We start from the raw sequence: 20,528 nt of genomic DNA, 5'->3' as shown, positions 1-20,528 counted from the left end.
AGTGCTGATTATATTCTTTCACTCACAGGGGAAGGGCGAAGCTGCTCTCTCTGCTTGAGCTGGGACGCTGATTTGCTTCAGACGGACATCGGTTCCCCTGCTTCTCAGGCCTTCAGTCTGGGGCTGAATTACAGCTCTGGCTTCCTGGGCCTCCAGCTGACAGACAGGACATCATGGGACTCCTGGCCTCCATCACACAGGTAATTCCTCTCATAGCATCTATCTATCTATCTATCTATCTATCTATCTATCTATCTATCATCTATCTGTCTATTATCTATCATCTAACATCTATCTATCATCTATCTATCATCTATCTACCTATCATCACCCATCTAATTATCATCTATCTATCTATCTATCTATCTATCATCTATCATCTATCTGTCTATTATCTATCGTCTAACATCTATCTATCATCTATCTATCTATCATCTATATACCTATCATCACCTATCTAATTATCATCTATCTATCTATCATCATCTATCAATCATCTACCTATCATCTATCAATCTATTATCTATATCTATCTATCTATCATCTATCATCTGCCATCTCTCTATTATCTATCTACACATCCATCCATCTTTCCACCTACCTATCTACCTACCTCTCTAAATCTCCTACGGGTCTGTTTCTCTGGAGAACCCTGACTGATACAGTTCCCCCGCCTGAGTCTCCAACTCCACCCTGACTCTTAGGGGTTGGATTCTACGACTGGAGGTTGGAAATGGCTTAAGCCTTGATGGAGGTTCAGGTGTGGTTTCCTGACAGAGGGCAGGACGGAACCACTCGCTCTCTCTCCCCTTCCTGACCACAGGCACAGGCGGGCACCAGAAGCCCCTTCGACAGGGCACCTGGGTAGAAGAGAGCCGGGAGGAACCACCTGTCAGCTAAACAAGAGACCGATTTCAAGATCAGGAACTGCTCGCGTTACATCTGATCACGAGCTCTCAGGGCCACGATGGAGACCAATGGGCAGCAGAGGAGACGCGCTAACCGTATTGCGTGTGCGTGGGGAAGGGTCGCTTTTAGGGGAGCTGTTAGGGAGATGGTGCTAAAACTGAAACCTGGGGTCCGCAGGCCAGTGCTGGTACTCAGGCGGTTCGCTCCTAGTCACAACAACATAAATCGAGAAGTCCAGAGTAACCTATTTAGAAAAAGTTCTTAGCAAGTTGACTTTGTCACAATATCCAAGAGTGTTTTTGATTTCTGTTTATTAAAATATAATTTTACTACTGTTGAATCTAAAAATTAAAAATTATTCTTTTTTTGTTTTATTTTTTATATAATCCATTTTTATTGAATATCATACAGTTATTGGCCTGTAACGTATTGGAAAACAAACCCAAAACTACTGGTTCTTTCTCTACAGATAGATGAGAAGCCTTGATACCTTCCTAGCTGCGTGAATGAATGCATGACCCACAAAGACTGGGAAGGAGCCGGCGGAGGTTGGTGTTGGGAGGAGCATTCTGGACAGAGGGAATGACACATGGGAAGGCAAGTCGGAGGCGTGAAGAGAGGCTGGGATGGTGGCTGCGTATGACCAGCAGAGGGCCGAGGGTGGAGAGGTGGCCGGGGCAGTGTGTGGGCAGCTCCATGGGCCCCCATGGCAAGAAGTGGGGGTCTTGTCATAAGCGTAAGAGCAGGCCCGGGCCCATTGGTAAAAGATAGCCCTGGCTGTGGCTCAGAGGACAGATGGCTGGGGAGTGATGAAGTGATGCGGCCGCTGCCACCACCAGGTGACAGAGGATGGTGGCTTGGACCAGGACGGTGGCAGCCAACACGATGAGACGCAGAGCGACGGGACATCGCTCAGAATTTTCCATTCCCACGGTAGGACTTGTCGGGAGATGGAATTCGGGTCCAAGGGAAGAATCGAGGATGACTCCTAGATTTCGGACGTTAGCACCTGGGTAGATGATGGTGCCATTCGCCACGGAAGGTGTTTTGGTTTGTGTGTTTGTGGCCAGGGCGTGGCTAAGAGTCTGGTTTTGCATCGGTCACGTCTGAGCTGCCAGGGAGACAGGCATCCAAGAGTCAGCCAGGCGGCTGGAGAGAGCGCCTGGGGCGAGCATAGAGCTCGGCGGTCATGAGCGTAGAGATAACACGGCAAACCACGGGGCTGGACGAACCCGCCTCAGGAAGAAGGGGAGAGAGAGAAGAAAAGAGGGGTTTGAGTCCAAACGTCGAGAAATCAGTGAGGGGTACAAGAGACTGGCCAAGTGGACCAGGGCGTATCCCCAAAGTTGAGAGAACACCCTGTCTTGAAGGGGAGGGAGTGGTTCTTAGCAAACTGAGAAAGATGGGAATGGAAGGGTGACCCCTGGATGTGGCCACATGGAAGACGCCGGTCGCCACGTCGACGGAGGAGGGGAGCCACTCTCCAGTGAGCTGAGGAGGGGACAGGGTGGGGGCTGCGGACGACTCATTGGAGAACTCTGCTGAAGGCAGCAGAAAATGGAGCCCCCAGGGGCCAGGGAGCGTCTGCCCGCCCCCACTGGACGGCCGACCTCGTTCGTAAGTTGTATACGGGGGTGACCAACAAGGAGGACAAGACCCGCGCTGCAGGGTGGGAGCCGGACGGAGGGAGGACGTCCCTGAGGAGTTGGAAGGAGAGCATGTGGACGGGAGGGAAGGGCTGGCCTCTGGCGGCAGGAGGGAGGCAGCGGGAAGGTGGAGCTGGACACGGCAGGGGCAGATCTGAAGCCAGGGCGGTGGACAGATGGCGAGCGGCTTTCCGAAGGCTCCTGCTTTCTGAATGAAGTATGAGGTGAGGCCATCGCTCAGGGTGGGGGTGGGGGTGGGAAGCTTAGCGCTGAGTCACATATCACTTATCACAGCCCCCCCATAACCCGTGTATATGTTTCACTCTGTGCAAAAGAGGAAAATGAGATTTAAAAATAGCCTTGTGAATATTCACACAAATTATCTAGGGGAGACAGAAGAATGTAGAACATTATAACCTATAGCCTCTAATTTTTAAAAAAATCCTTCTGAGCCAGATGCTTCCTTCAGATGTTTCCATCCTCGGCCCATGCACTCCCCTGAATGATCTTCATGTAGAAAACAGCTGCCTCTCAGTCTCTGTACCCCGACCTCCCCCACAGGGCTGATGCCAGAGGCTGCTGGCTGCGCCCCACAACCCGATACCCCTCTTCTTCCTGGGCACGGAGCTGTCTGCATTGCCAGGGTCCCTTGTTCCTCTAAATTCTAGTCAATGAAGCGTGAGCAGAAGCACTAAATACAAACAACTTCCAGGCCTGGGCCATGAAGCCCTTCGGGACTCAGGCTCACTGGGATGCTTCCCTGGCTGCACATGAGCATCCCCTGGGGAGCCTTGCCTAACCGGTCTGGGGTGGACCCCAGGCTTGGGAGGTCATCGAAGGCCAAAGCTCCCCACCTGATTCTAATGGGAGTGAGTGGAGAGCTGTGCCTCAGGCCACTGGAACAACAAGATGGGAGAAACCACAGTCCATTTTCCACCCGCTGGGATAGATGGCTTCCATCGGTCAGTGGAGCCGGCGAGAATCAGATGGCCCTGGCGTCTGCTCTGGGTCTTCACCTTCCACCAGACCCTCGCTTTGGAGTCCACGGACCATGCGCTTTAGATCAGCCTGGAGCCCGTTTAAAATGCATAAGCTGGAGCCACACACAGACCTACTGAACCAGAAACTTCCTTTTAGCTAGAGAGTCCCAGGTGACTCATACACACGAGACGGTCTGAGAAGTGCTGCCCCAGACCTTGAGACAACTTCGTAGCTGAGCTCGGGGGTGATGTGGAGAGCGCGTGCTCTTCACGTCGGAATCTGGACCCCAGCTGGCCTGAAAGCACGGGGAAGCGTGGGAAAGCCAGCGGTCCCACGGAAAGCATCATCACGAGACAACCAAGAGCTCAGAGGAACCAGGACACCGGCACCGCTCCGTACGCGCACAGAGCCGCCCAAGCCTCTGCCTTCGGGGTTCTGTGGGCTTCTAACCTCATAACCCCTGCTCCGGCTGGACCCTGTAGTCTCAGTTTGGGTAGTAATTCCAGGAAGCTGGATGGAATCATAGCTGTTTCCAAGGCTACGTCCGAAACTCAGCTTTTAGCTCAGGGAAAATCAATGAACATTATACAGCACATTACATTTTCCACTTTTGTTTTGCTGTAACAACGTGGAAGGCCGATAAATGCGTCCACCAAGGAGGCCAAGGAGGATGAGGCTGGGGCTTTGCTCCTTCCCAGGCCGGACAGAGCGTGCTGTTTACTGGCTCAGAGGTGTGCGGACAGATCGAATCGAAGATCGGTATTACCCAGCAGCCCCGGGGGAGGGGTTCTGATCGGCTTGCCATCTCGGAGTCACCACGTTACAGTTGTCTCTGAAGACAGAACGCATCTGATGACAACCGTAAAACTTCGGTGTGAAAAAAATACAGCTCCGCATAAGAAATCTGAAGCGTGCCTAGTCTTAGAGACCAGAGGCAGCCATGGAGGACATACAGGTGAAGGAGCAGGTGTAAAACCATGATATACTATGACTAAATCTTTTGCAGGGAGGAAAGGCTGGAGCTGGAGGCGAAAGCCGACAAGTGCTTCTGGATTCTCTTGAGGCTGTTCTTTCTTCGCTGTGACTGGAGCACCAACAGCTAAGTCCAGCACAGCCTTAATCACCACAAGGTGAAAATAAATCACACGATACTTGTGGTGTCAAAGTGTCCTGGTGGCTGTACCTTTTACAAAATAGGATTCCCCTATGGCTGGAATTCCTGATGAGCATCTTAATTTTTTCAAGGGGAAAGAAATCAGGGGCACGAGATTAAAAAGGAATGTGTTCCACAGGTAAGGGGACACATAGAGGTCTTTGTGACTCTCTGCAATCAGCAAACCCTTCCATCACCAGATTATACTTGAGTTAAATGGTGCCAGTGTATCCTGGCAATTTTTAAATTCTCCTTCCATAAATTAGACCAAGGTGCCACATTCATACACTTAAATAAATGTATTGAATTTTCTGTATTTCACATTTTTCTCCCAGAATTTTTTTTCTTGAATTTTTGGTGGCTTTTCATTCTTAACTATTAGTAAATCCTAGCAAATAAAGAAATAAATAATTGATAATAGTGGGAACCATTGGTCCTGCTTCATTCTTAGCTGTGTGTGTGTGTGTGTGTGCGCGTTTGTGTGCATGTACACTTGTGGGCACGGTTCTAGTTTATTGTGTGTGTGTGTGTGCGCGCGCGCGCGCGCATGTACACTTGTGGGCACGGTTCTAGTTTACGAAGAGAAAATAGCCATCTTTTCTGCTAGAAAAAGTGCCTCGAAGGTTTACACAGTATTTCATAGCGTCCCGCAAAGCAAAAACAAACAAACAAACGAACAAACAAAACTATGCTATTCTGTGAGGAGTTCCATGTTTTTCTGACACCCGAACAAATCTGAGAACCACTGGCATCGAGTCATGGACGGTGAAGGGAGAGGGAGAAAGGGAAAATAAGGTAGGAGAAGGAAGAGGAGAGAGGATGAGACGGGCCTCTGAGGAAGACTGAGAAGGCGGCAGAAATCAGTGGACCGGTGGAAGAGCCTCTGATGGCGGCGGCTTCAGATGGTGCGAAGTGCACTTTCTCGGGTTCGAATCTGACTCACACATGGCGTAGCTATGTGATCTTGGCCTTGTACTTAACCTCTTTCTGAGCTGGCTTTAGTTTCCACCATGTGTAAAATAGGAATGGTAATACCTACATTACGGGGATTTTATAAAAATTAGAAATAATATCTGTAAAGTCACCGAGCGTAGTGCCTGGCACAAAAGTAGATGTCCAATAAGCAGAGACGGTCACTATTATCATTAGCTATACGATGGCCAATGACATAAAACGCAAGCAATAATTACAACCACAACTTTTAACAAGCAGCATACACACACTATTTCACTTAACCTAACGGCCATTTTTCAAGCAGGCGTCATTGCAGATAAGGATATCGAGGCTCCAAAAAGTGAGGTTACTGGTCCAAGGTCACCCAGCCAGAAAAGAGCAGTGCTGAGATTCGACCTTAAGTGAGGCTTCTGCCAAGACTGTGCTCGTCTTCTGAGTCTTGCTGTGAGATTTGGGGTACGCAGAGAGGAAAGGGGCTACAGCCCACTCACAGGCAGACGTGAGAGCAACAATGCCTTTGTCCGCTAAGGTGTGGACTGTGCACAGCGGGGAAAAGCCTCAGGGCCTCTGGAGGCACGAGAAAGATGAGACGGAGGAACCTTGGAGACACAGAAGTGCGCTCCCGTTCGGCTCAGCGGGCATCAGCAGGGGGCACTGTGTACCGGACCGAAGGAGAGGCTAGCTCAGGAGAGGGCTGCGGGCACAGTCCAAAGGGTGCTGGCCACCTGGGACTTGGGGAGCTTCGAAGACAACCATTTAAGCCTGGAAGTAAGAGGTAGAGAAAAGACAGAGAGACCATCTGCTTCTCCTCAAGGCAAGGCAGGGAGAGCATAAGGCGCGGGTTGAATTCTGTACCCGTCAAAAACCCATTAAAGTCCTAACCACTGGTACCTGGGAATGTGACTTTGTCTGGAAATTAGGTGTATTGCAGATGTAATCAGTTAAGATGAGGTCATACGGGAGTAGACTGAGCCCTTAATCCAATACGACTGGTGTCCTTATAAGAGGAAACGAGACACACAGGGAGGGTGCCATGTGAGGACAGAGGCAGAGACAGGAACAGCGTAGCTACAAGCCAAGGAAGGCCGAGGCCACCCCGGAAGCTGGAAGAGGCAGGAAGGATTCTACCCAGAGTCTCCGAAGGAACATGACCCTGTCAACACTTTAATTTTGGATTTCTAGCCTCCGAAACTGTGAAGAAATTAATTTCTACTGTTTTAAGTCACCCAGGATGTGGCGCTTTGCTACAGCACCTCTGGGAGACTAGTGTTCATCCCTGGCCTGGGAGGTGGAGGCCAAGGCCTTGGGCCAGGTCCAGAGGGACCCGCCAGCTGGAGCAGGACGGTTTCTTGGCTAATGTCACAACATCAGCCTGAAATAACTAGATACCGAGATTTCTTCAACATGAAGTCAAAAACTTTTGTGTACACGAGAGTGGTTAATTCGTGACATACGCTGCAGGGGGCAGGGCGGAGCACAATAACCCGGGAAGCTTGGATTCCAGGCCTGGAATGTGAGGGCTCCCCGAGGAAGTATCAACCATTCTTCCCTTCGGGCAGGCCCAGCAGAACCCAGGATGGAAAGCCTTAGACTTTGGGGACAACAGAGTCACCCACGGTTAACTCAAAGGGCCACAGTATCTGCAAAAACATCAAGCAGTCTGGTAGAGTCAGGTTCTTCTCACATGCTATTTTAGCAATCGTTGTCTACAGGATTCTTGGCTTCTTAGCTTCCTACAAATTTACTTTTCTTCCCAATTCAAAATAAATTCCCTCAGAATAAGATATTTATGGTATGAAAATACAGACTGATGTAGGTACAGCTGTTCGCTTGCGATCGCTCGAGCTAAGGATTATTTTAAAAATCCGACTTCCAATATAATTGGCTTCTTTTCTATAACTCGAGCTATTTCCCGCCTTCTTTATGCCTGGACCGATTAAATCCCTCCCCCCGTGAGTGGAAGAGATGGCATTAGAAAATGCATGAGGTTCCCATCCATCAAAGAACCAACTGCTCAGAATGGGAGCCAAGTCCTACACTTTCCTGCAGGAGCCACTAGGTGAAAGATGAGCTCTGGAAGCACTGTCTCCACTAACCACCTTAACTCCAGAGAAATCTGGGTGCAATTTAGAGTCAGGCACCATCTTTTTGCAAAAACAAAACCCCAAACAAAAACCCTCCTCCTGTACAAAAAGAGAAAGCTATTATGAACACAGGCATTATAGTAACTGCTTCTAGGAAAAAAAAATGAATGACAGAAGACACCAAGATGGACTTGGAAAGGTGAATATTTTACCGACCTATCACCCCCAAATGTTTAATTACTTTGGGGGGGGTGGGAAACAGGGAATCTGGGCAACCATTTGTGAAGAAAAATGGGGATGGGTTGGAAGCTGGGGAGAAACGACCCCAAAACCACCATGCTGAAGACTTCCGAGCGACGCCCAGCCTGAACAGGGCTCAGGGAGTGACTAAAGGGATTTATAACCTTCTCTGTTGCACCTGATTGCAAGAAATTTTATTACCAAGAAATACAAGTCCCCTACCTTCCCAGAGATGGAAGAAGGAAATGAATTCTGCCTGGAGCAGGGATGGAGAAGATATTTTAGAGTTACAGGACAAAACCCGAGATTTTCCCATTTGTGCTGGTCATCTATTTTCTGAGCATCATAAAGTCACCCTCCTGGCACAAGCTAGTGGCTCAAACCACTGGTGGCAGCTTTGCGATAATTCTCTCTGTACCTTTCGGTGACCTGACATGTTAAGTAGCACAAAATAAAGACCTCGGCTTGCCTGTCTCTGAGTTTTCCAAACCTATGAGACGACTATAAGGCAATGAGAGAAGACTGGAAGAAAGAAACTGGTTCCCCACACCCCAGGGTGGCCCCCGGCTTAGTCCCCTCTGGCCCGAGACAAACAGGTCCAAGTTCTCTGCCGCCACAGAAGCTGTGGCACTCAGACGAATTCAGGACGGTGACCCCAGGAAAAGATCATGCGTAGGATTCTCGTCGCAGACCAGTGGCCCTCGGTATGGAAAATATGCGGCCTTCTGACTGACACGATTAGACAAAGAGCTTCCGCAGACCCCCAGCGTGACTGGGGCTCCGGTCTTCAGATTGTTCACTGACTGATGAGTCAACCCTGTCCCCGGACCTTGCGCCCATGAGACATGTCCATGAGGACACAATTGACGATGCCTGGGTCCAGGTCCGCTGAGTCTCCCAGGGGATGCAGGCCTGGGACAGGCCGCTGGGCCCCAGCCCGGTGGCACCCCATCCCACCCCATCTCTGAATGTGACCGGTGAGGGGAGGGGGTGATTTGAGTCTTCTGTTGGGTTCTCTTTACGTCTCGGTCTGGTGGAAGAACACATTCCAGAATTCTACCGCCTTAGTCCCTTCGGTAGGAAGAAAAATCACCTTGCTTCTTCCTTCGATGTTAATGTAAGTCTCTGCGTTTGAATGAGGCAATCAATCAATCAATCAATCAATAAAAATAAAAATAAAAAAAGAGTCCAGGCGAGCTGGAGGGTTGATGGTCATATGTTTTCAAAGATAAGGGATGGGGGGGACGGGTGGGTGGAGGCTGCCAAGGGGCTAAAGCTAGCGAACAGGGGACATGGACAGAGAGGGTGAGGGGGAGTCAGGGCCACCTCTCAGGTCAGGAGTCAGAAAACTCAAGCGGAAAGAAGGCCTGGAAAGTAACTGGCAAGTAACAGCAGGGAGGCCTGAGAACTCACTTCCACTTCGAAAATAGGTCTCTTGTCTCCTGGCTTCTTTTCTTTTTTCTTTTTTTTTTTTAAGCACAGAAAGATCAGTGTTTCTCGATTCCATATAGAAAAAATAATCATAATAATAATGAAGCTTCTCGATGCCACGGCGCAGTCTACTCCTGAGAATCGGAGTGGTGTGTGACCAAGAAGAGGAAAAAGCCACATTGACGATTCCTTACTGGGGAGAGAGAGAGAATGTTAAGCCCCGTGGCTCCTGAGAAATGCCGGCGTGACACGCTGTGTTTCTGTGATCACCCTGCTGTAATGTATGAACGGTCCATGGAAATGGCATTAGAATAATTTACTATTGCGTATGGACGGCACATTAACGAGATCGCTTGCTATTTTGCATTTTCATCCAATAAAAAAAAAAATTTTAAAAAAAACCAAACACCTTGTTAGGGTCCTAGGCAAGGTGGTTATAACAGAAACAGTGATGGGTAGAGGAAGTCGCAGGAAACGAATGTTTGCAGGAAACAAAATGTGCACCGAGTATGTTATGCGCTGACACGTGGGCCAAGACGGCGGAGCACATTCTCGGTTCACGGAGTGACCTCCACGCTGCTTCAGACAGGGCTTCCCTAGCTAATGTCACTAACGCATGACAGAGGGGGTACCTGAGACTTCCTCGTCCCCAGGCCCAGGGAACACACATTCGAAGGAAATGGAAGATTCTTTCGTTTCTGCAAATAAGATCTGAAAATCCCATGAGACTTTGACTGAAGTAAACTGGGTCCCTAGTGAGGGGTCTGAGTCGGGCGTCTGCTCACCTGTTTGAAGGCTGGGAGTCTGAGGAGATGGGGAAATTTTTCTATGATTTGGCAAATCATTTCCTTTCTCTGGTCTCAGGTTCCTAAGGAGGCAGAACTAGATGCATGATTTTCATACTTTCCAATGGCAAGCTCTTTCCTCAAATAAATCTCAAGTGGGAGCACAGTATGTGAACTAGGGCCATTGGGGGTCGGGGCGGCGGGAACAGACCTACCTCAGGCCTCTGAGCTTCCTAGGGAACTGCCTGGGCCTCAGAGTCCAAACCCACCTGGCCTAGCATGACCTCCCCTTGCATAAACCTCTTATTACGTTGGGAAGAAGAGAGAGGGGTATAGGCTGGGCGAGCAGATAAGGCAGAAGCCTTCCTCACATCTTTCCATGAAGGGAGCCCGCACTGCCATACTGGGCAAAAAAAAGAGAGAAAGGGAGCATTCATAGCTTTTCTCTTCATTTTCTGCTGATTTAATTTCATATAGAGTCCGGCTGCTGACAGGGTCAAGGGCGAGTCTACAGGGAGCGTGACAGCCCAAGAGGAACTAATAGAGACCATGACCCTGGGCAGCTGGTCCATTCTGAACGGTGGGAGGCCCGGGCGGGTGTGGGTGACCAGTTGGCCACTGCTGTTACCACTCCACGGGATGTGAGCAGGACTTGATTTCCTAATAATAATGGCCACAGCACTTGATACACTTCTGGTTGGCACCAGAGCCCAACCTGGGAGGGAGGGAGAGAAGGAGAGAGGGAGAAGGGGAGGGAAGGAAGGAAAATCCCCGACATCCATCATGACACACAATGCAGCTGGGGCTGAATCACGGTGTGTCCCTCCCCCTTCTCCTGAACCTCTTACGTAATAAAAATCCAGGTTACAGGGAACGTTCAGAAGTTGCCGGTGGGCAGCGGGGCAGGTTGTTCAGAAGATGGGCAGCTGCCCCCCGACAGAAGGCCGTGCGGGGCACTGCGGCTGGGGGTCAAGTCGGGGCTGCTTTTGACTCTCGGCTCCGCAGCTCGCTCCCTGCGGCCAAGTTATCAGTCCTGCTTCTTGTCTGAGAAGAGGGAGTAATAATACCTGGCGGCAGAACGGAGATAACAAGCAAAGTGCCTGCTGCCAAGGTGACCCCAACGCATGCCGCTTCCTCCGCCTGGCGCTCCCCTCCTGGTGACGGCGGCTCAGGGACTGCCCGGATGAACCTGAGTCTCGGGGAAGCTGTCAGCAGGCTTCAAAGGGAGAGACTCTCCCAGCGCCCTCACCCCTTTGCTGTGTCTCCCAGAGCCAGCCGAGGACAGGGCAGCCTCTCTGGGGACAGTGTATTCGATGAAGAGCAGAGTCAACGAATGTGGCTGCCACCAAGGAGCCTTGAAGATCAACTTTCCAGCTCCTTCCTTTTCTGACTGAGGAGACGGACTGGCTCCCTCGGGCAGTACGCAGCCGAGCGAGGCAGGAACCCAGTCCCTAAGCTCCAGCAGACACTCTGGGTTCTGGAGGTGCCTGCGGGAGCAGTATGGGTAGCAAGCGTGGTCTCAGGAGGCACAGGGGCTGGGCCGCTTGTGAGCAGGGTGACCTCGGCAAAGTGGGGCAGCTCTCCGAGCCTCCATTTCCTCAACTGCTGGTGGGCACCACCCTCACTTCTCATGACTGTTGTTAGGATGAGAGATCGGGGCTTAAAGGGACGTCCACAATGCCCGGCATCCGGTGGGCATCCCGAAGCAGTCGAATGAATCGAAGGAAGTTCCAGCCCTCACAGCGTCACTGTGTCGAATCTGCGTGTCATGTGCCGAGGTGAGGAAGACAGCTCAAGCTGCCTTCTGTCTCGAAGTTGCTCCTGGGAAGATGAGATTCTAAATGTCGCTTCTCCCTGTTCAAGAATGTAGGTGACAAAGGGAGAGGAGACAGAGGCATGAACCTTCCCCACAGCGAGGCGCCAGGCCGGTGTGGGAGTGACCGCCTCCACGGGCACCCCCAGGCCGCGGAGGGGGGCCTTGGACCAGGCCACTCATCTGTGGCACTAACGTGTCATCTTTGCAAAGGAGGTGCCGGGTGCGGTGGGGGAGGGAGGGGAAGAGAAACTGGCGATGGCTCAGGCTTTCTAAGCCTGAATTCCATGGTCAGGACCCAAAATCAGCACTATTAAATCCCGTGGGGACCATTCCGTCACTTCTCTCGATCTTCTTACCGTTCGACGTAGAAGAATATCCAAGTTAGTTAAGGAATGCAATTCGGCACTTTCTTATTGAGGCGGGAGGAGAGGCACACGCTCCCCTGGGAGAGTGTCCCCACTCTGGTTTGGAAAATGACACGGTGACACTGACCTCGTCACCCTGTTCATTTACAGTAACCTGGACGGGCCCGGACTCCTTTTTGTGCTTCAAGTGGGAACAGCCTTGGCACAGGGTGGGCTGGAATGATACCTTAGACTGTCATCCCCTCTGAGGCTGTCACTGCTCTCCAAGGCAGGGCAGGTCTTAACTCTGAGGAGGCCCAGATTTCTCTGCTGCCTTTCCCGCGCCCTACGATAGACTCGCTTTGAAGTCCCCAGGCGCCTGTTCTCCAGGGACAGATCGACCCGGGGTAGAGGCACGTGGGAGTGGAGGTGGGTGAGAGTGGGGGCTGGGGGCTCTTCTACCAGGCACCCCTTGCACCCGAACGGGTCCTGAGTTGGGAACAAAGCCCACGACGATGTTGGCTTGGGAGCTGGGAACCCCCCTTTGTTCAAACCGGCTTTGAGTTTTGATCTCAAGTTAGAACCTTTCGAGTCATGTTCCACTTGGCCAAACAGGGCTTTTCAGTTTCTTATTTTTCTCCTTTGCTCACGTAAGGACGCAGCCCTAAAAGGACCCCTGGGCGCTGGTCGGTTCCTCGGAAATCACAGTGCTGCCTCTCCTGTAATTGAATCTGAAACGGAGGACACTTCCATCTCCGGCAGTGTGAGCCGGGAAATGGATGGGAAGAAGGAAAGTCGGTCTGGGCATTCTGGGTTTGGGGATGGGCCGGGTCTAAAACCAGTTTCAGATGTTCCGTGTCTAAGGAGGTCAGGTCCGTCTGTTGCTGGGAGAAACAGCAGCTGTGCAGCTGAGGGAGCCTCTTGAAAAGGTCAGCACCCCGGAAGCCACTGCGTAACTCACCGCAAAAGAAACCTCAGGTTCCCGTTCCTGGGATGATTCAGTTCCCCATTTGGGAAAAGCAAACACGCAAACACGACAGACCCCCCTGGGCCCTGGGCCGCTGTTCACTGCCATGTGCCCCGCAGCCTTCTGAGCAGCCGCCGGACATCACCGCTTCACAGAGCGGACTCGACACAGCAAAGTGACCCTCTCCAGCTTTTTCAAAACCATGGATACCCCCGTTAGGGCCCCTTTTAGGTGGCCTCAGTGTTGGCGACCATCTTCTCCACCACCAGAGGCCCTGGATGAGGTCCAGATGGAATATTCGGAACTGAGTCCCACCTGGGCAGGAGTGAGAGCTCAGGAACAACGCCCTAGACATGCCAGCCCAGGGGCAGAGACCTTATATCGCTCATTTGCCTCTGCAGTGTCTGCACCTCGCAAAACACTCAGCGTATGGACGTTAAAGAGAATGTTTACTGCACAACTAGATGACTCTCACAGGCATTCATTTAAAATAGCTCTTTTCAAACTCGCTCTCATTAAATGTTTGACTGGTCCTCTCTAGATCGGATCCCATCTTTTCCCCTCGAAATCTAGTGGAAAACACTTCTGGATGAAGAACCTCGTCCTGTAATATAACAGTTGGGCAAAGAGAGGAATCTTTAAGCAGCGTGGTCGCGACCCGAGACTCCGATTCCAAGTTTTGTCGTCAACCATCTGTCCTAACCTTTGCTACCCGGAAATAGGAAGCAGGTTTCCGTCTGGTCTCCCATGAAAAGAACCAAGAACCCCGTAAATCCCTGCATAGAAACTTTCATTTCACAATCGTGGTATCACCTACCGGAACTTTCCTCCCACCCGTCCCAAATGTGTGAGCGCTGATGCGGCCGTGCGTGCGCGTGCGGATGCCACCTGTAATAATGCTGGTCTCCGGATGACGGGCTTTGTCATCTTGTCCTCCCCATCAGGATCTAAATCCTTCACAGGAAGGAATTATGTCCTCTCCATTCTTTGTTATGCCCCAAGGCCCAGTTCGCTTTTTTTTTTCTGTGCCCGGCAGGTGTTCAATAAACACCACTGTCAGTGTAAACTGAGTTCTTAGCACTTATAAATGAGAAAATGCCCACATTCGTCGGTTGTTTTTATTACGATTTCTTGGATTCTGAGTGTGTGTGTGTGTGTGTGTGTGTGAAAGAGAGAGAGAAATGAGAGCCTCAGAAATGATGATGGCCCAAGAATGGAAATCGTTAAGACACACAGAGATGAGGCTACGCACACAGACGCGCAGTGAGACAGGCCAGCCTGTGGAAACCCACGAAGCTCCTTCCCGGTCCAAACGTGTCTATTCATCTATTTTTAAATGACGCAGCCAACACTGAGGTCCAGGACTTTGTGATTCCGGGGGCTCTGCCCCCACAACACAGCTATGAGGAAACACAGATCCCCCGGGTGTGATAGCACGGGCTTCGAAAGACACGATCCACACCTTTGCCGAAGCTGCCAGAGCTTTTCCTTCCAAATTAGAACCTCCTTCATGAAGCAGGCGTCAATTAGGAGCCTATCGACATGTGAGTGTGACAGCTGTCACTCAACATAGGTGCCAGCCAAGCCTGCCCTCACAAAGTGCTCTCCATCCCACATGGCAGAAAGCACCACGGACCTAGAGCTGGGGGGTCTGGACCCGTCCTGTCATTCTTCAAGGTGTTGGTCTCCTGGTCTGGGAAAGGAGACACAACTAGTAACTGTAATCAGCCCACGGGCTGAGGTCACCTCCACTGTGACATGGGAGACTAATGGTCACTTAGATGGCAGCAGTGACAGCTAGCTGCCACCCAGTGGACAGCAGGGCCTCCCTCTGCACTCAGGTCCCCTGTAGCTGGGATTTCTACAGGGAGAATAACGAGGCTCAAAAGACAAAGCCCTTCCTACGTGAGAATTCTTTTAATTTTCTTGACTCTTCGGAAAAAAAAATGGCTATGAAAATACCACATTGTTTCCCTGTTGGATTGTAAAGTGATCAGAACAAGTCAATCAGGTAATGGGCCTTGGAGCTTAAAAGCATGAGCTTTGAAGTGACAAACCTACTTGCTGCGTGACTTCGGGTGAATTACTGAACCTTTAAAAGCCAGGGTTTGCTCATCAGTAAAATGGAGTAAAATATAGTTAAATATAGTTAAATACAGCCTCAAAGAGGAATAGAGAGTGTGTCTCAAACACTTTGACACATCGTAAGTTCTCAAAATTAAATGGCAATTATTATTATTGTTCAGTATTTCCTCTCATTATCTGAGATTCATTTTACACAAACACGGCTAAAACTATGCAAGTAACCAAAATAGCATTTGAACAAGCAAAATAGTGTCACCACATAGATGCATAAAAGCTTGGGTACTATCTTCACACAGTCCTGCCCAGATGCTCACTTATTTATTGTGACTTTGTACACAATTCCAAGAGCAAGGATAATGACGGACACGCATGGATCTCCTACTGTGTGCCAAGCCCTTCACTAAATGTGTTCCATTTGTAACCACACTGAGTCCTCACAGTTCCAAGAGGTAATGACAGTCACTTCTCTCATTTTACAGCCGAGAAAATGGAGGCGGATAGAAGCTAAGTGACTCGCCCCAGGTCAAAATGATTAAGTCGGAGACGCAGGCAGTGAACGGCGAACCCAGCCAGGCCGCGGCCAGCGCACGTAGCCTCCGCGATCACCCTGCTGATCCTCTAGCTCCTGGCTCGTGAAGTGACGGGCACAACTGACAGCTGACGGATTGGGGGACTAAGAGGGAGACAGGAAAGAGAAAAGAATAAAGGCCCAAGGAGAAAGCACAGCGGTCCGGCCCCGGCCCCAGTAGGGGTCAGAACACCCCAACGCGTCGAAAAGCCCCGTGAGGGTCACGATGCCACAGCGCGACACAGCGATTTTCACTAACGCCACCGAGAAAACTCACACGGTGTGCCAAGAAAGACGGGAAAACGGGGCGGGGGTGGGTGAAACAGCAAAGGGTTCGAGTCCCTTTCTGACGGTTCATCTCCGTTGACTGCCCTACGACAATACTGCGTGAACGAGGCGGCGCCTTTTGAGAAGGTGACATTCGATTCGAGCGAGAGCTAAAGAACTGCCAGCACTGAGGTGCATCCGGCGAGGGTGCTGTGAACCCCGACCTCCTCCTTCAACCCGCTGCTTCTGAATTCAACCCAGTTTCTGTCAAGTCTTAACATTAAAAAAACAAAAAACCCTTTAGTCTACCTTTGCCATGTCTTTGGTGCCTTTAGCTAGGAGAGCATCTAAAGTTCTCACAAACCAATTCCATCAGATAATTTAAAGGGACCTGTATCGAAAATAAAGATGTAAAGATTTTTTTTTTTTTAACTGAGGGGTGACAGGGTGTTAAGAGGCCTTTCTAGCACAGGCCGCTGTCACCTTTGGTTTTCAGCGCCCTCCGTTGGCCACAGCCCCGGCTGGCAGAGGAAGAGGAGACACACGTTAAACCACGAGACACGTTTCCCATCAGAAGCCAGGCACAGCTCCCTGTTCGTAAGCTCAGCTCAGTGCCCCTCGAAGTTCGATTTTGTTTTCTGCCCATTCACACATCACCTCTCCTGGGCTCCACAATAACTGCTTCCCAAGTCCCAAAATGAAGCTTATCAGAACGTGACGGCTCGAAAGGCATTTCAGCCAAACTTGAAAAGATTTTGAAGGAGGCATTTCAAATCAATAGCATCACAATCATGATCCCTTTCACCGATCCCATATTCCTGGCTATCTGAGCAGGGAGAAACCTCCAGAAGCCCCCTTTCACCAGTGGCCCCATCACCTTGGCCGGCCAGGGTGTCCAGACGGCAGAAAAGCTATCCCAGTGGAGAAACGGGGCTGCCCCGTCACTCAGGAGCAGGGTTACCAGACTCAGCAAGTGAAAGTATAGGACTCTCAGTTATACTGATATTTCAGATACACAAAGAATAATTTTTGACCATGCCAGACAATATCTGGGACATGTTCACATCAAAAAAGTATTTGTCATTTACCTGAAATTCAGATTTAAATGGGCGTCTTGTATTTTATCTGACATTTCTACTGCAGGTTCTGACCCTCCAGAGTGGGTGGGAAGTAGCCCAGGAGATGGGCCGCTCTGATTCCTCTGGCTGTCCCCTGCCTCCGCCACCTTCTAATGGGACCTCTTCCTGCGCTGAGGTGCACACCATAGAAATGCTACTTGTAAGAACTCGTCTGTCTCCACATTCTGTCGTGTCTTGTTTTGTTTCCCAAGAAAGTCTGCAAGTAGGCTTTGAGGGCCTCCCGACTGGAAGGCTCCTTTCCGTGTAAAGACCCCCCTCTCCCACCCACTGCATTCAACAGACGCCAAGAAGCAGATCAGTGTTTGCTCTCTCCAATCATAATTTCAAGACCTGAATTAATGCCGAGCCAGCTCATCCAACGTGCCTGGCAGAAGCGGCCATGAACTCTGCATTCTCAGTCACTGGCCTGCCGCGTCCCCCACACTGCTTCATACGACTAGCTAGCGATTACTCGTGACTCACACGCTAAAATGATCCCATATATTTAAGAAAAACGAGGAGGAAAGAGCTCTTCGTTTCAGGCTTCTGAGTGTGTGTCTGCGGCAAAACTATTTACAGCTACGCCATAAAATGCACGGGAATAGGAAGAAACATTCGCACAACAATAAAAATGAGGGGTGGGATTAATGATGCCATAATATAATCTGTTTTCATTTGGTGCAGAGAAAATTAATTTTTGAAGACATTTCGCGGAACTTTGCAATATTTCACCGTTTAACCTGCGATGCCTGAAACTTTTCTCTTTTCTCCCTCAAGCTCAAGGCCGGGGGAAGCAGGCTGTGTGTCTGGCTTTCAGGACGGCTTCATGGGCAGACGACCAGGCTAGCGGCCTCCGCTCAGGACGGAGGCAAACGACGTGTCTCCAGAAAGCGAAAGCGACCGCCGACCATATCCTCAGTGCTTCACCTCCCGACGAAACACCCGCTTCGATCATGCAAGATTCAGCTTCCAAAAGAATGAGATGTCTTACCTTCCAGAGCAAGGCACCGGGGCGGGCCGGACGACCAGATCAGGTTGTGCAAGCACTCGAGGTAGTCCGACCCCTCGAGTTTAAACCCGGGGAAGCAATGATAGGAGATCACCGTCCCCACGGGGAAGGACGTCTGGAACTCGGAGATGTTCACGTAGCCGTTGGAAGAGGCCAGTGGTCTCAGGCAGCCTGGGAGAGGTGGGAAAAAAAAGGGAAAGTCTCTCTCTGTCATGTTTGGACACCCGGACGACAAACACAGCACCAAACGTTCCTCGGGCTCCCCCCGGACACGTGGCCTGAGAGGAAGGAACACACCGTACTCCTAAGTGTTCGGACTCCCTGCCCACTTACCTCTTCTCTCCATAATACGGATATTTGATTTTATAGTTGCAAATGGCACTGGAGGGTCGGAGTAGGGGGGCCGTGAGGGAGGGTGTAGCTGAGGATCCGGAGGCCCTAGCTGGTGGCTCCAGCCCTGACTGCACCTTAAAATCACCTGAGGAACTTCTAGAAAACACCAATGCCCCGTGTCCAGCGCCTTGTGCCCGGAGTCGGTGGAGAGCCTGGACCCTCCGATCTTTTTCAAAGCTCCCCAAGCAATCTTAATGTGTCATCGGGGTTGAGAAACTCTGAGGTGCCACAGAGGAAAAAGACACCCCAACTCTTTCAACAGTGGTGGTGGGGTCTTGAGTGGTCATGACGCAGACTCTGTTGCACTGCCACAGAATATGGAACCGATGGCTGCCTGACACAACGAGATGAAACTTCTGAAAACCCAGCTGTTTTATGTGAAGTAGGTAAGGAACCCTGCAACGCAGCGGACCTCAAACGTGAGGATGGCCAGGACGGAGGGCCCATGAGGACATGGGCCGCTGGGCCCCACCCTAGGGCTTCTGGCTCGGTGGCTCCGCGCAGCTCCAAGGACGTGCTGAGGTTTCCAGGTCGTGCTGAGGTGGCCGCTGGAGGTCCAGGGACTCTTCTGCTTCACAGTGAGTCCATCCGGGCACGCGCACGGACTTCTGCGTGTACTCCCAGTGGAAGTGGGGCCCGGCCCCCACGCTCCTACTTCTGGAAAACAGTAGCCGCCTCTTTGTCTTGAAGCCTGTGCAGCCAGGGAATGTTCCCACTGGCACAGAATCTCGTTTTGTGCGGCATCCACTGTAATCACAGACTGGCTTCTGGCTTCGGCAGTTTCACTGGAGGGTATAATGACCCCACGGAGCTGGTGCTCCTGCCGGGGAGAACTAATTGCGTGTGAAGTAAATAACGCATGATGGAAATACCTAGTTTCCTTTCCAGTCACCAAGGACAAGTTACATCAGACGGCTGAACCCCTCTCCTCAGCTGACTGTGTTGCATGCTATACTAAGCCTCGACAAGCTGGGTGTTCAACTGCTCAGTCAGCATCCCAGTGTGAGGTCTGCGTATCAGGGCGAGACCAGGGTGAGGCGAGAGAGGCCCCCCGGGCATGCAGAATTTAGGGAGGTGCTCACGCTGGGGCGCAAGTGCTGACCCAGCACCGCTGTGACTCGGGGCCACAGAGCTCTGAAGACATAGCAGACCGCCACCCAGAACCGCTGCCCAGAACTGGCCAGCGCTCAGGATGGACCACTCTGAAATGTGAGGGCGCTCAGCCACCCCGAGGCAGCCCCATGGCCTCCCATATATTTTTTCTTGAGCTGAAAATTGACAGTGTTTCATGGCAAATGTGAAATGTGTGGGGGAAGGTTAGACATCAGGAATAAACAGAATCAATAATTCTGATAAAAAAAAAGATAAGCAAATCAATATTAGAACAAGTGACTGTATTAGAACCTCTATGAATAGTCCAGAGTTGGCACCAATGGCTGTGTCTGTGCCTCCTCCCGAGGAGGGAACAGTTGACCCTTGAGCAACGTAGGGGTTAGGGGTGCTGAACCCCTGCACAGTCGAAAGTCTACGTGTAAATTTTGACTCCTGAGAAAAGTCACTTGTCCCTCAGTATCATGGATTGGTTCCAGGACCCCCCGTGGAGACCGGAATCCACAGATGCTCAAGTCTCTTTTATAAAATGGCACAGCCCAACACACTGTAGTCCCACGCTACCCGCCTGGATAAACTGGCTTCCCCTAAATAAAACTAACTCTGACCCACAGTGAGCAGGAGGCTTCAGGATGCCACTCTCCAAAACACGAAGTTCCATGGAAAAA

At 50.9% G+C, this 20,528-nt stretch overlaps 1 protein-coding gene across 1 annotated transcript in view; it reads right to left on the bottom strand.

The window, feature by feature from the left end:
* SUSD4 (sushi domain containing 4) overlaps positions 1 to 20,528 on the bottom strand; it is a 90,736-nt gene that overhangs the window by 10,304 nt on the left and 59,904 nt on the right. Inside the window, exon 4 of the mRNA XM_006916243.3 lies at positions 18,340 to 18,528. Within this exon, the coding sequence (XP_006916305.1) occupies positions 18,340 to 18,528 (189 nt within the window). The remainder of the gene's footprint in view (positions 1 to 18,339; positions 18,529 to 20,528) is intronic.

Source organism: Pteropus alecto, unplaced genomic scaffold, assembly GCF_000325575.1.
Source record: "Pteropus alecto unplaced genomic scaffold, ASM32557v1 scaffold65, whole genome shotgun sequence".
NCBI lineage: Eukaryota > Metazoa > Chordata > Mammalia > Chiroptera > Pteropodidae > Pteropus > Pteropus alecto.
Note: the sequence above shows the minus strand (reverse complement) of the source record. Positions and strands in the feature narration are given on the sequence as shown.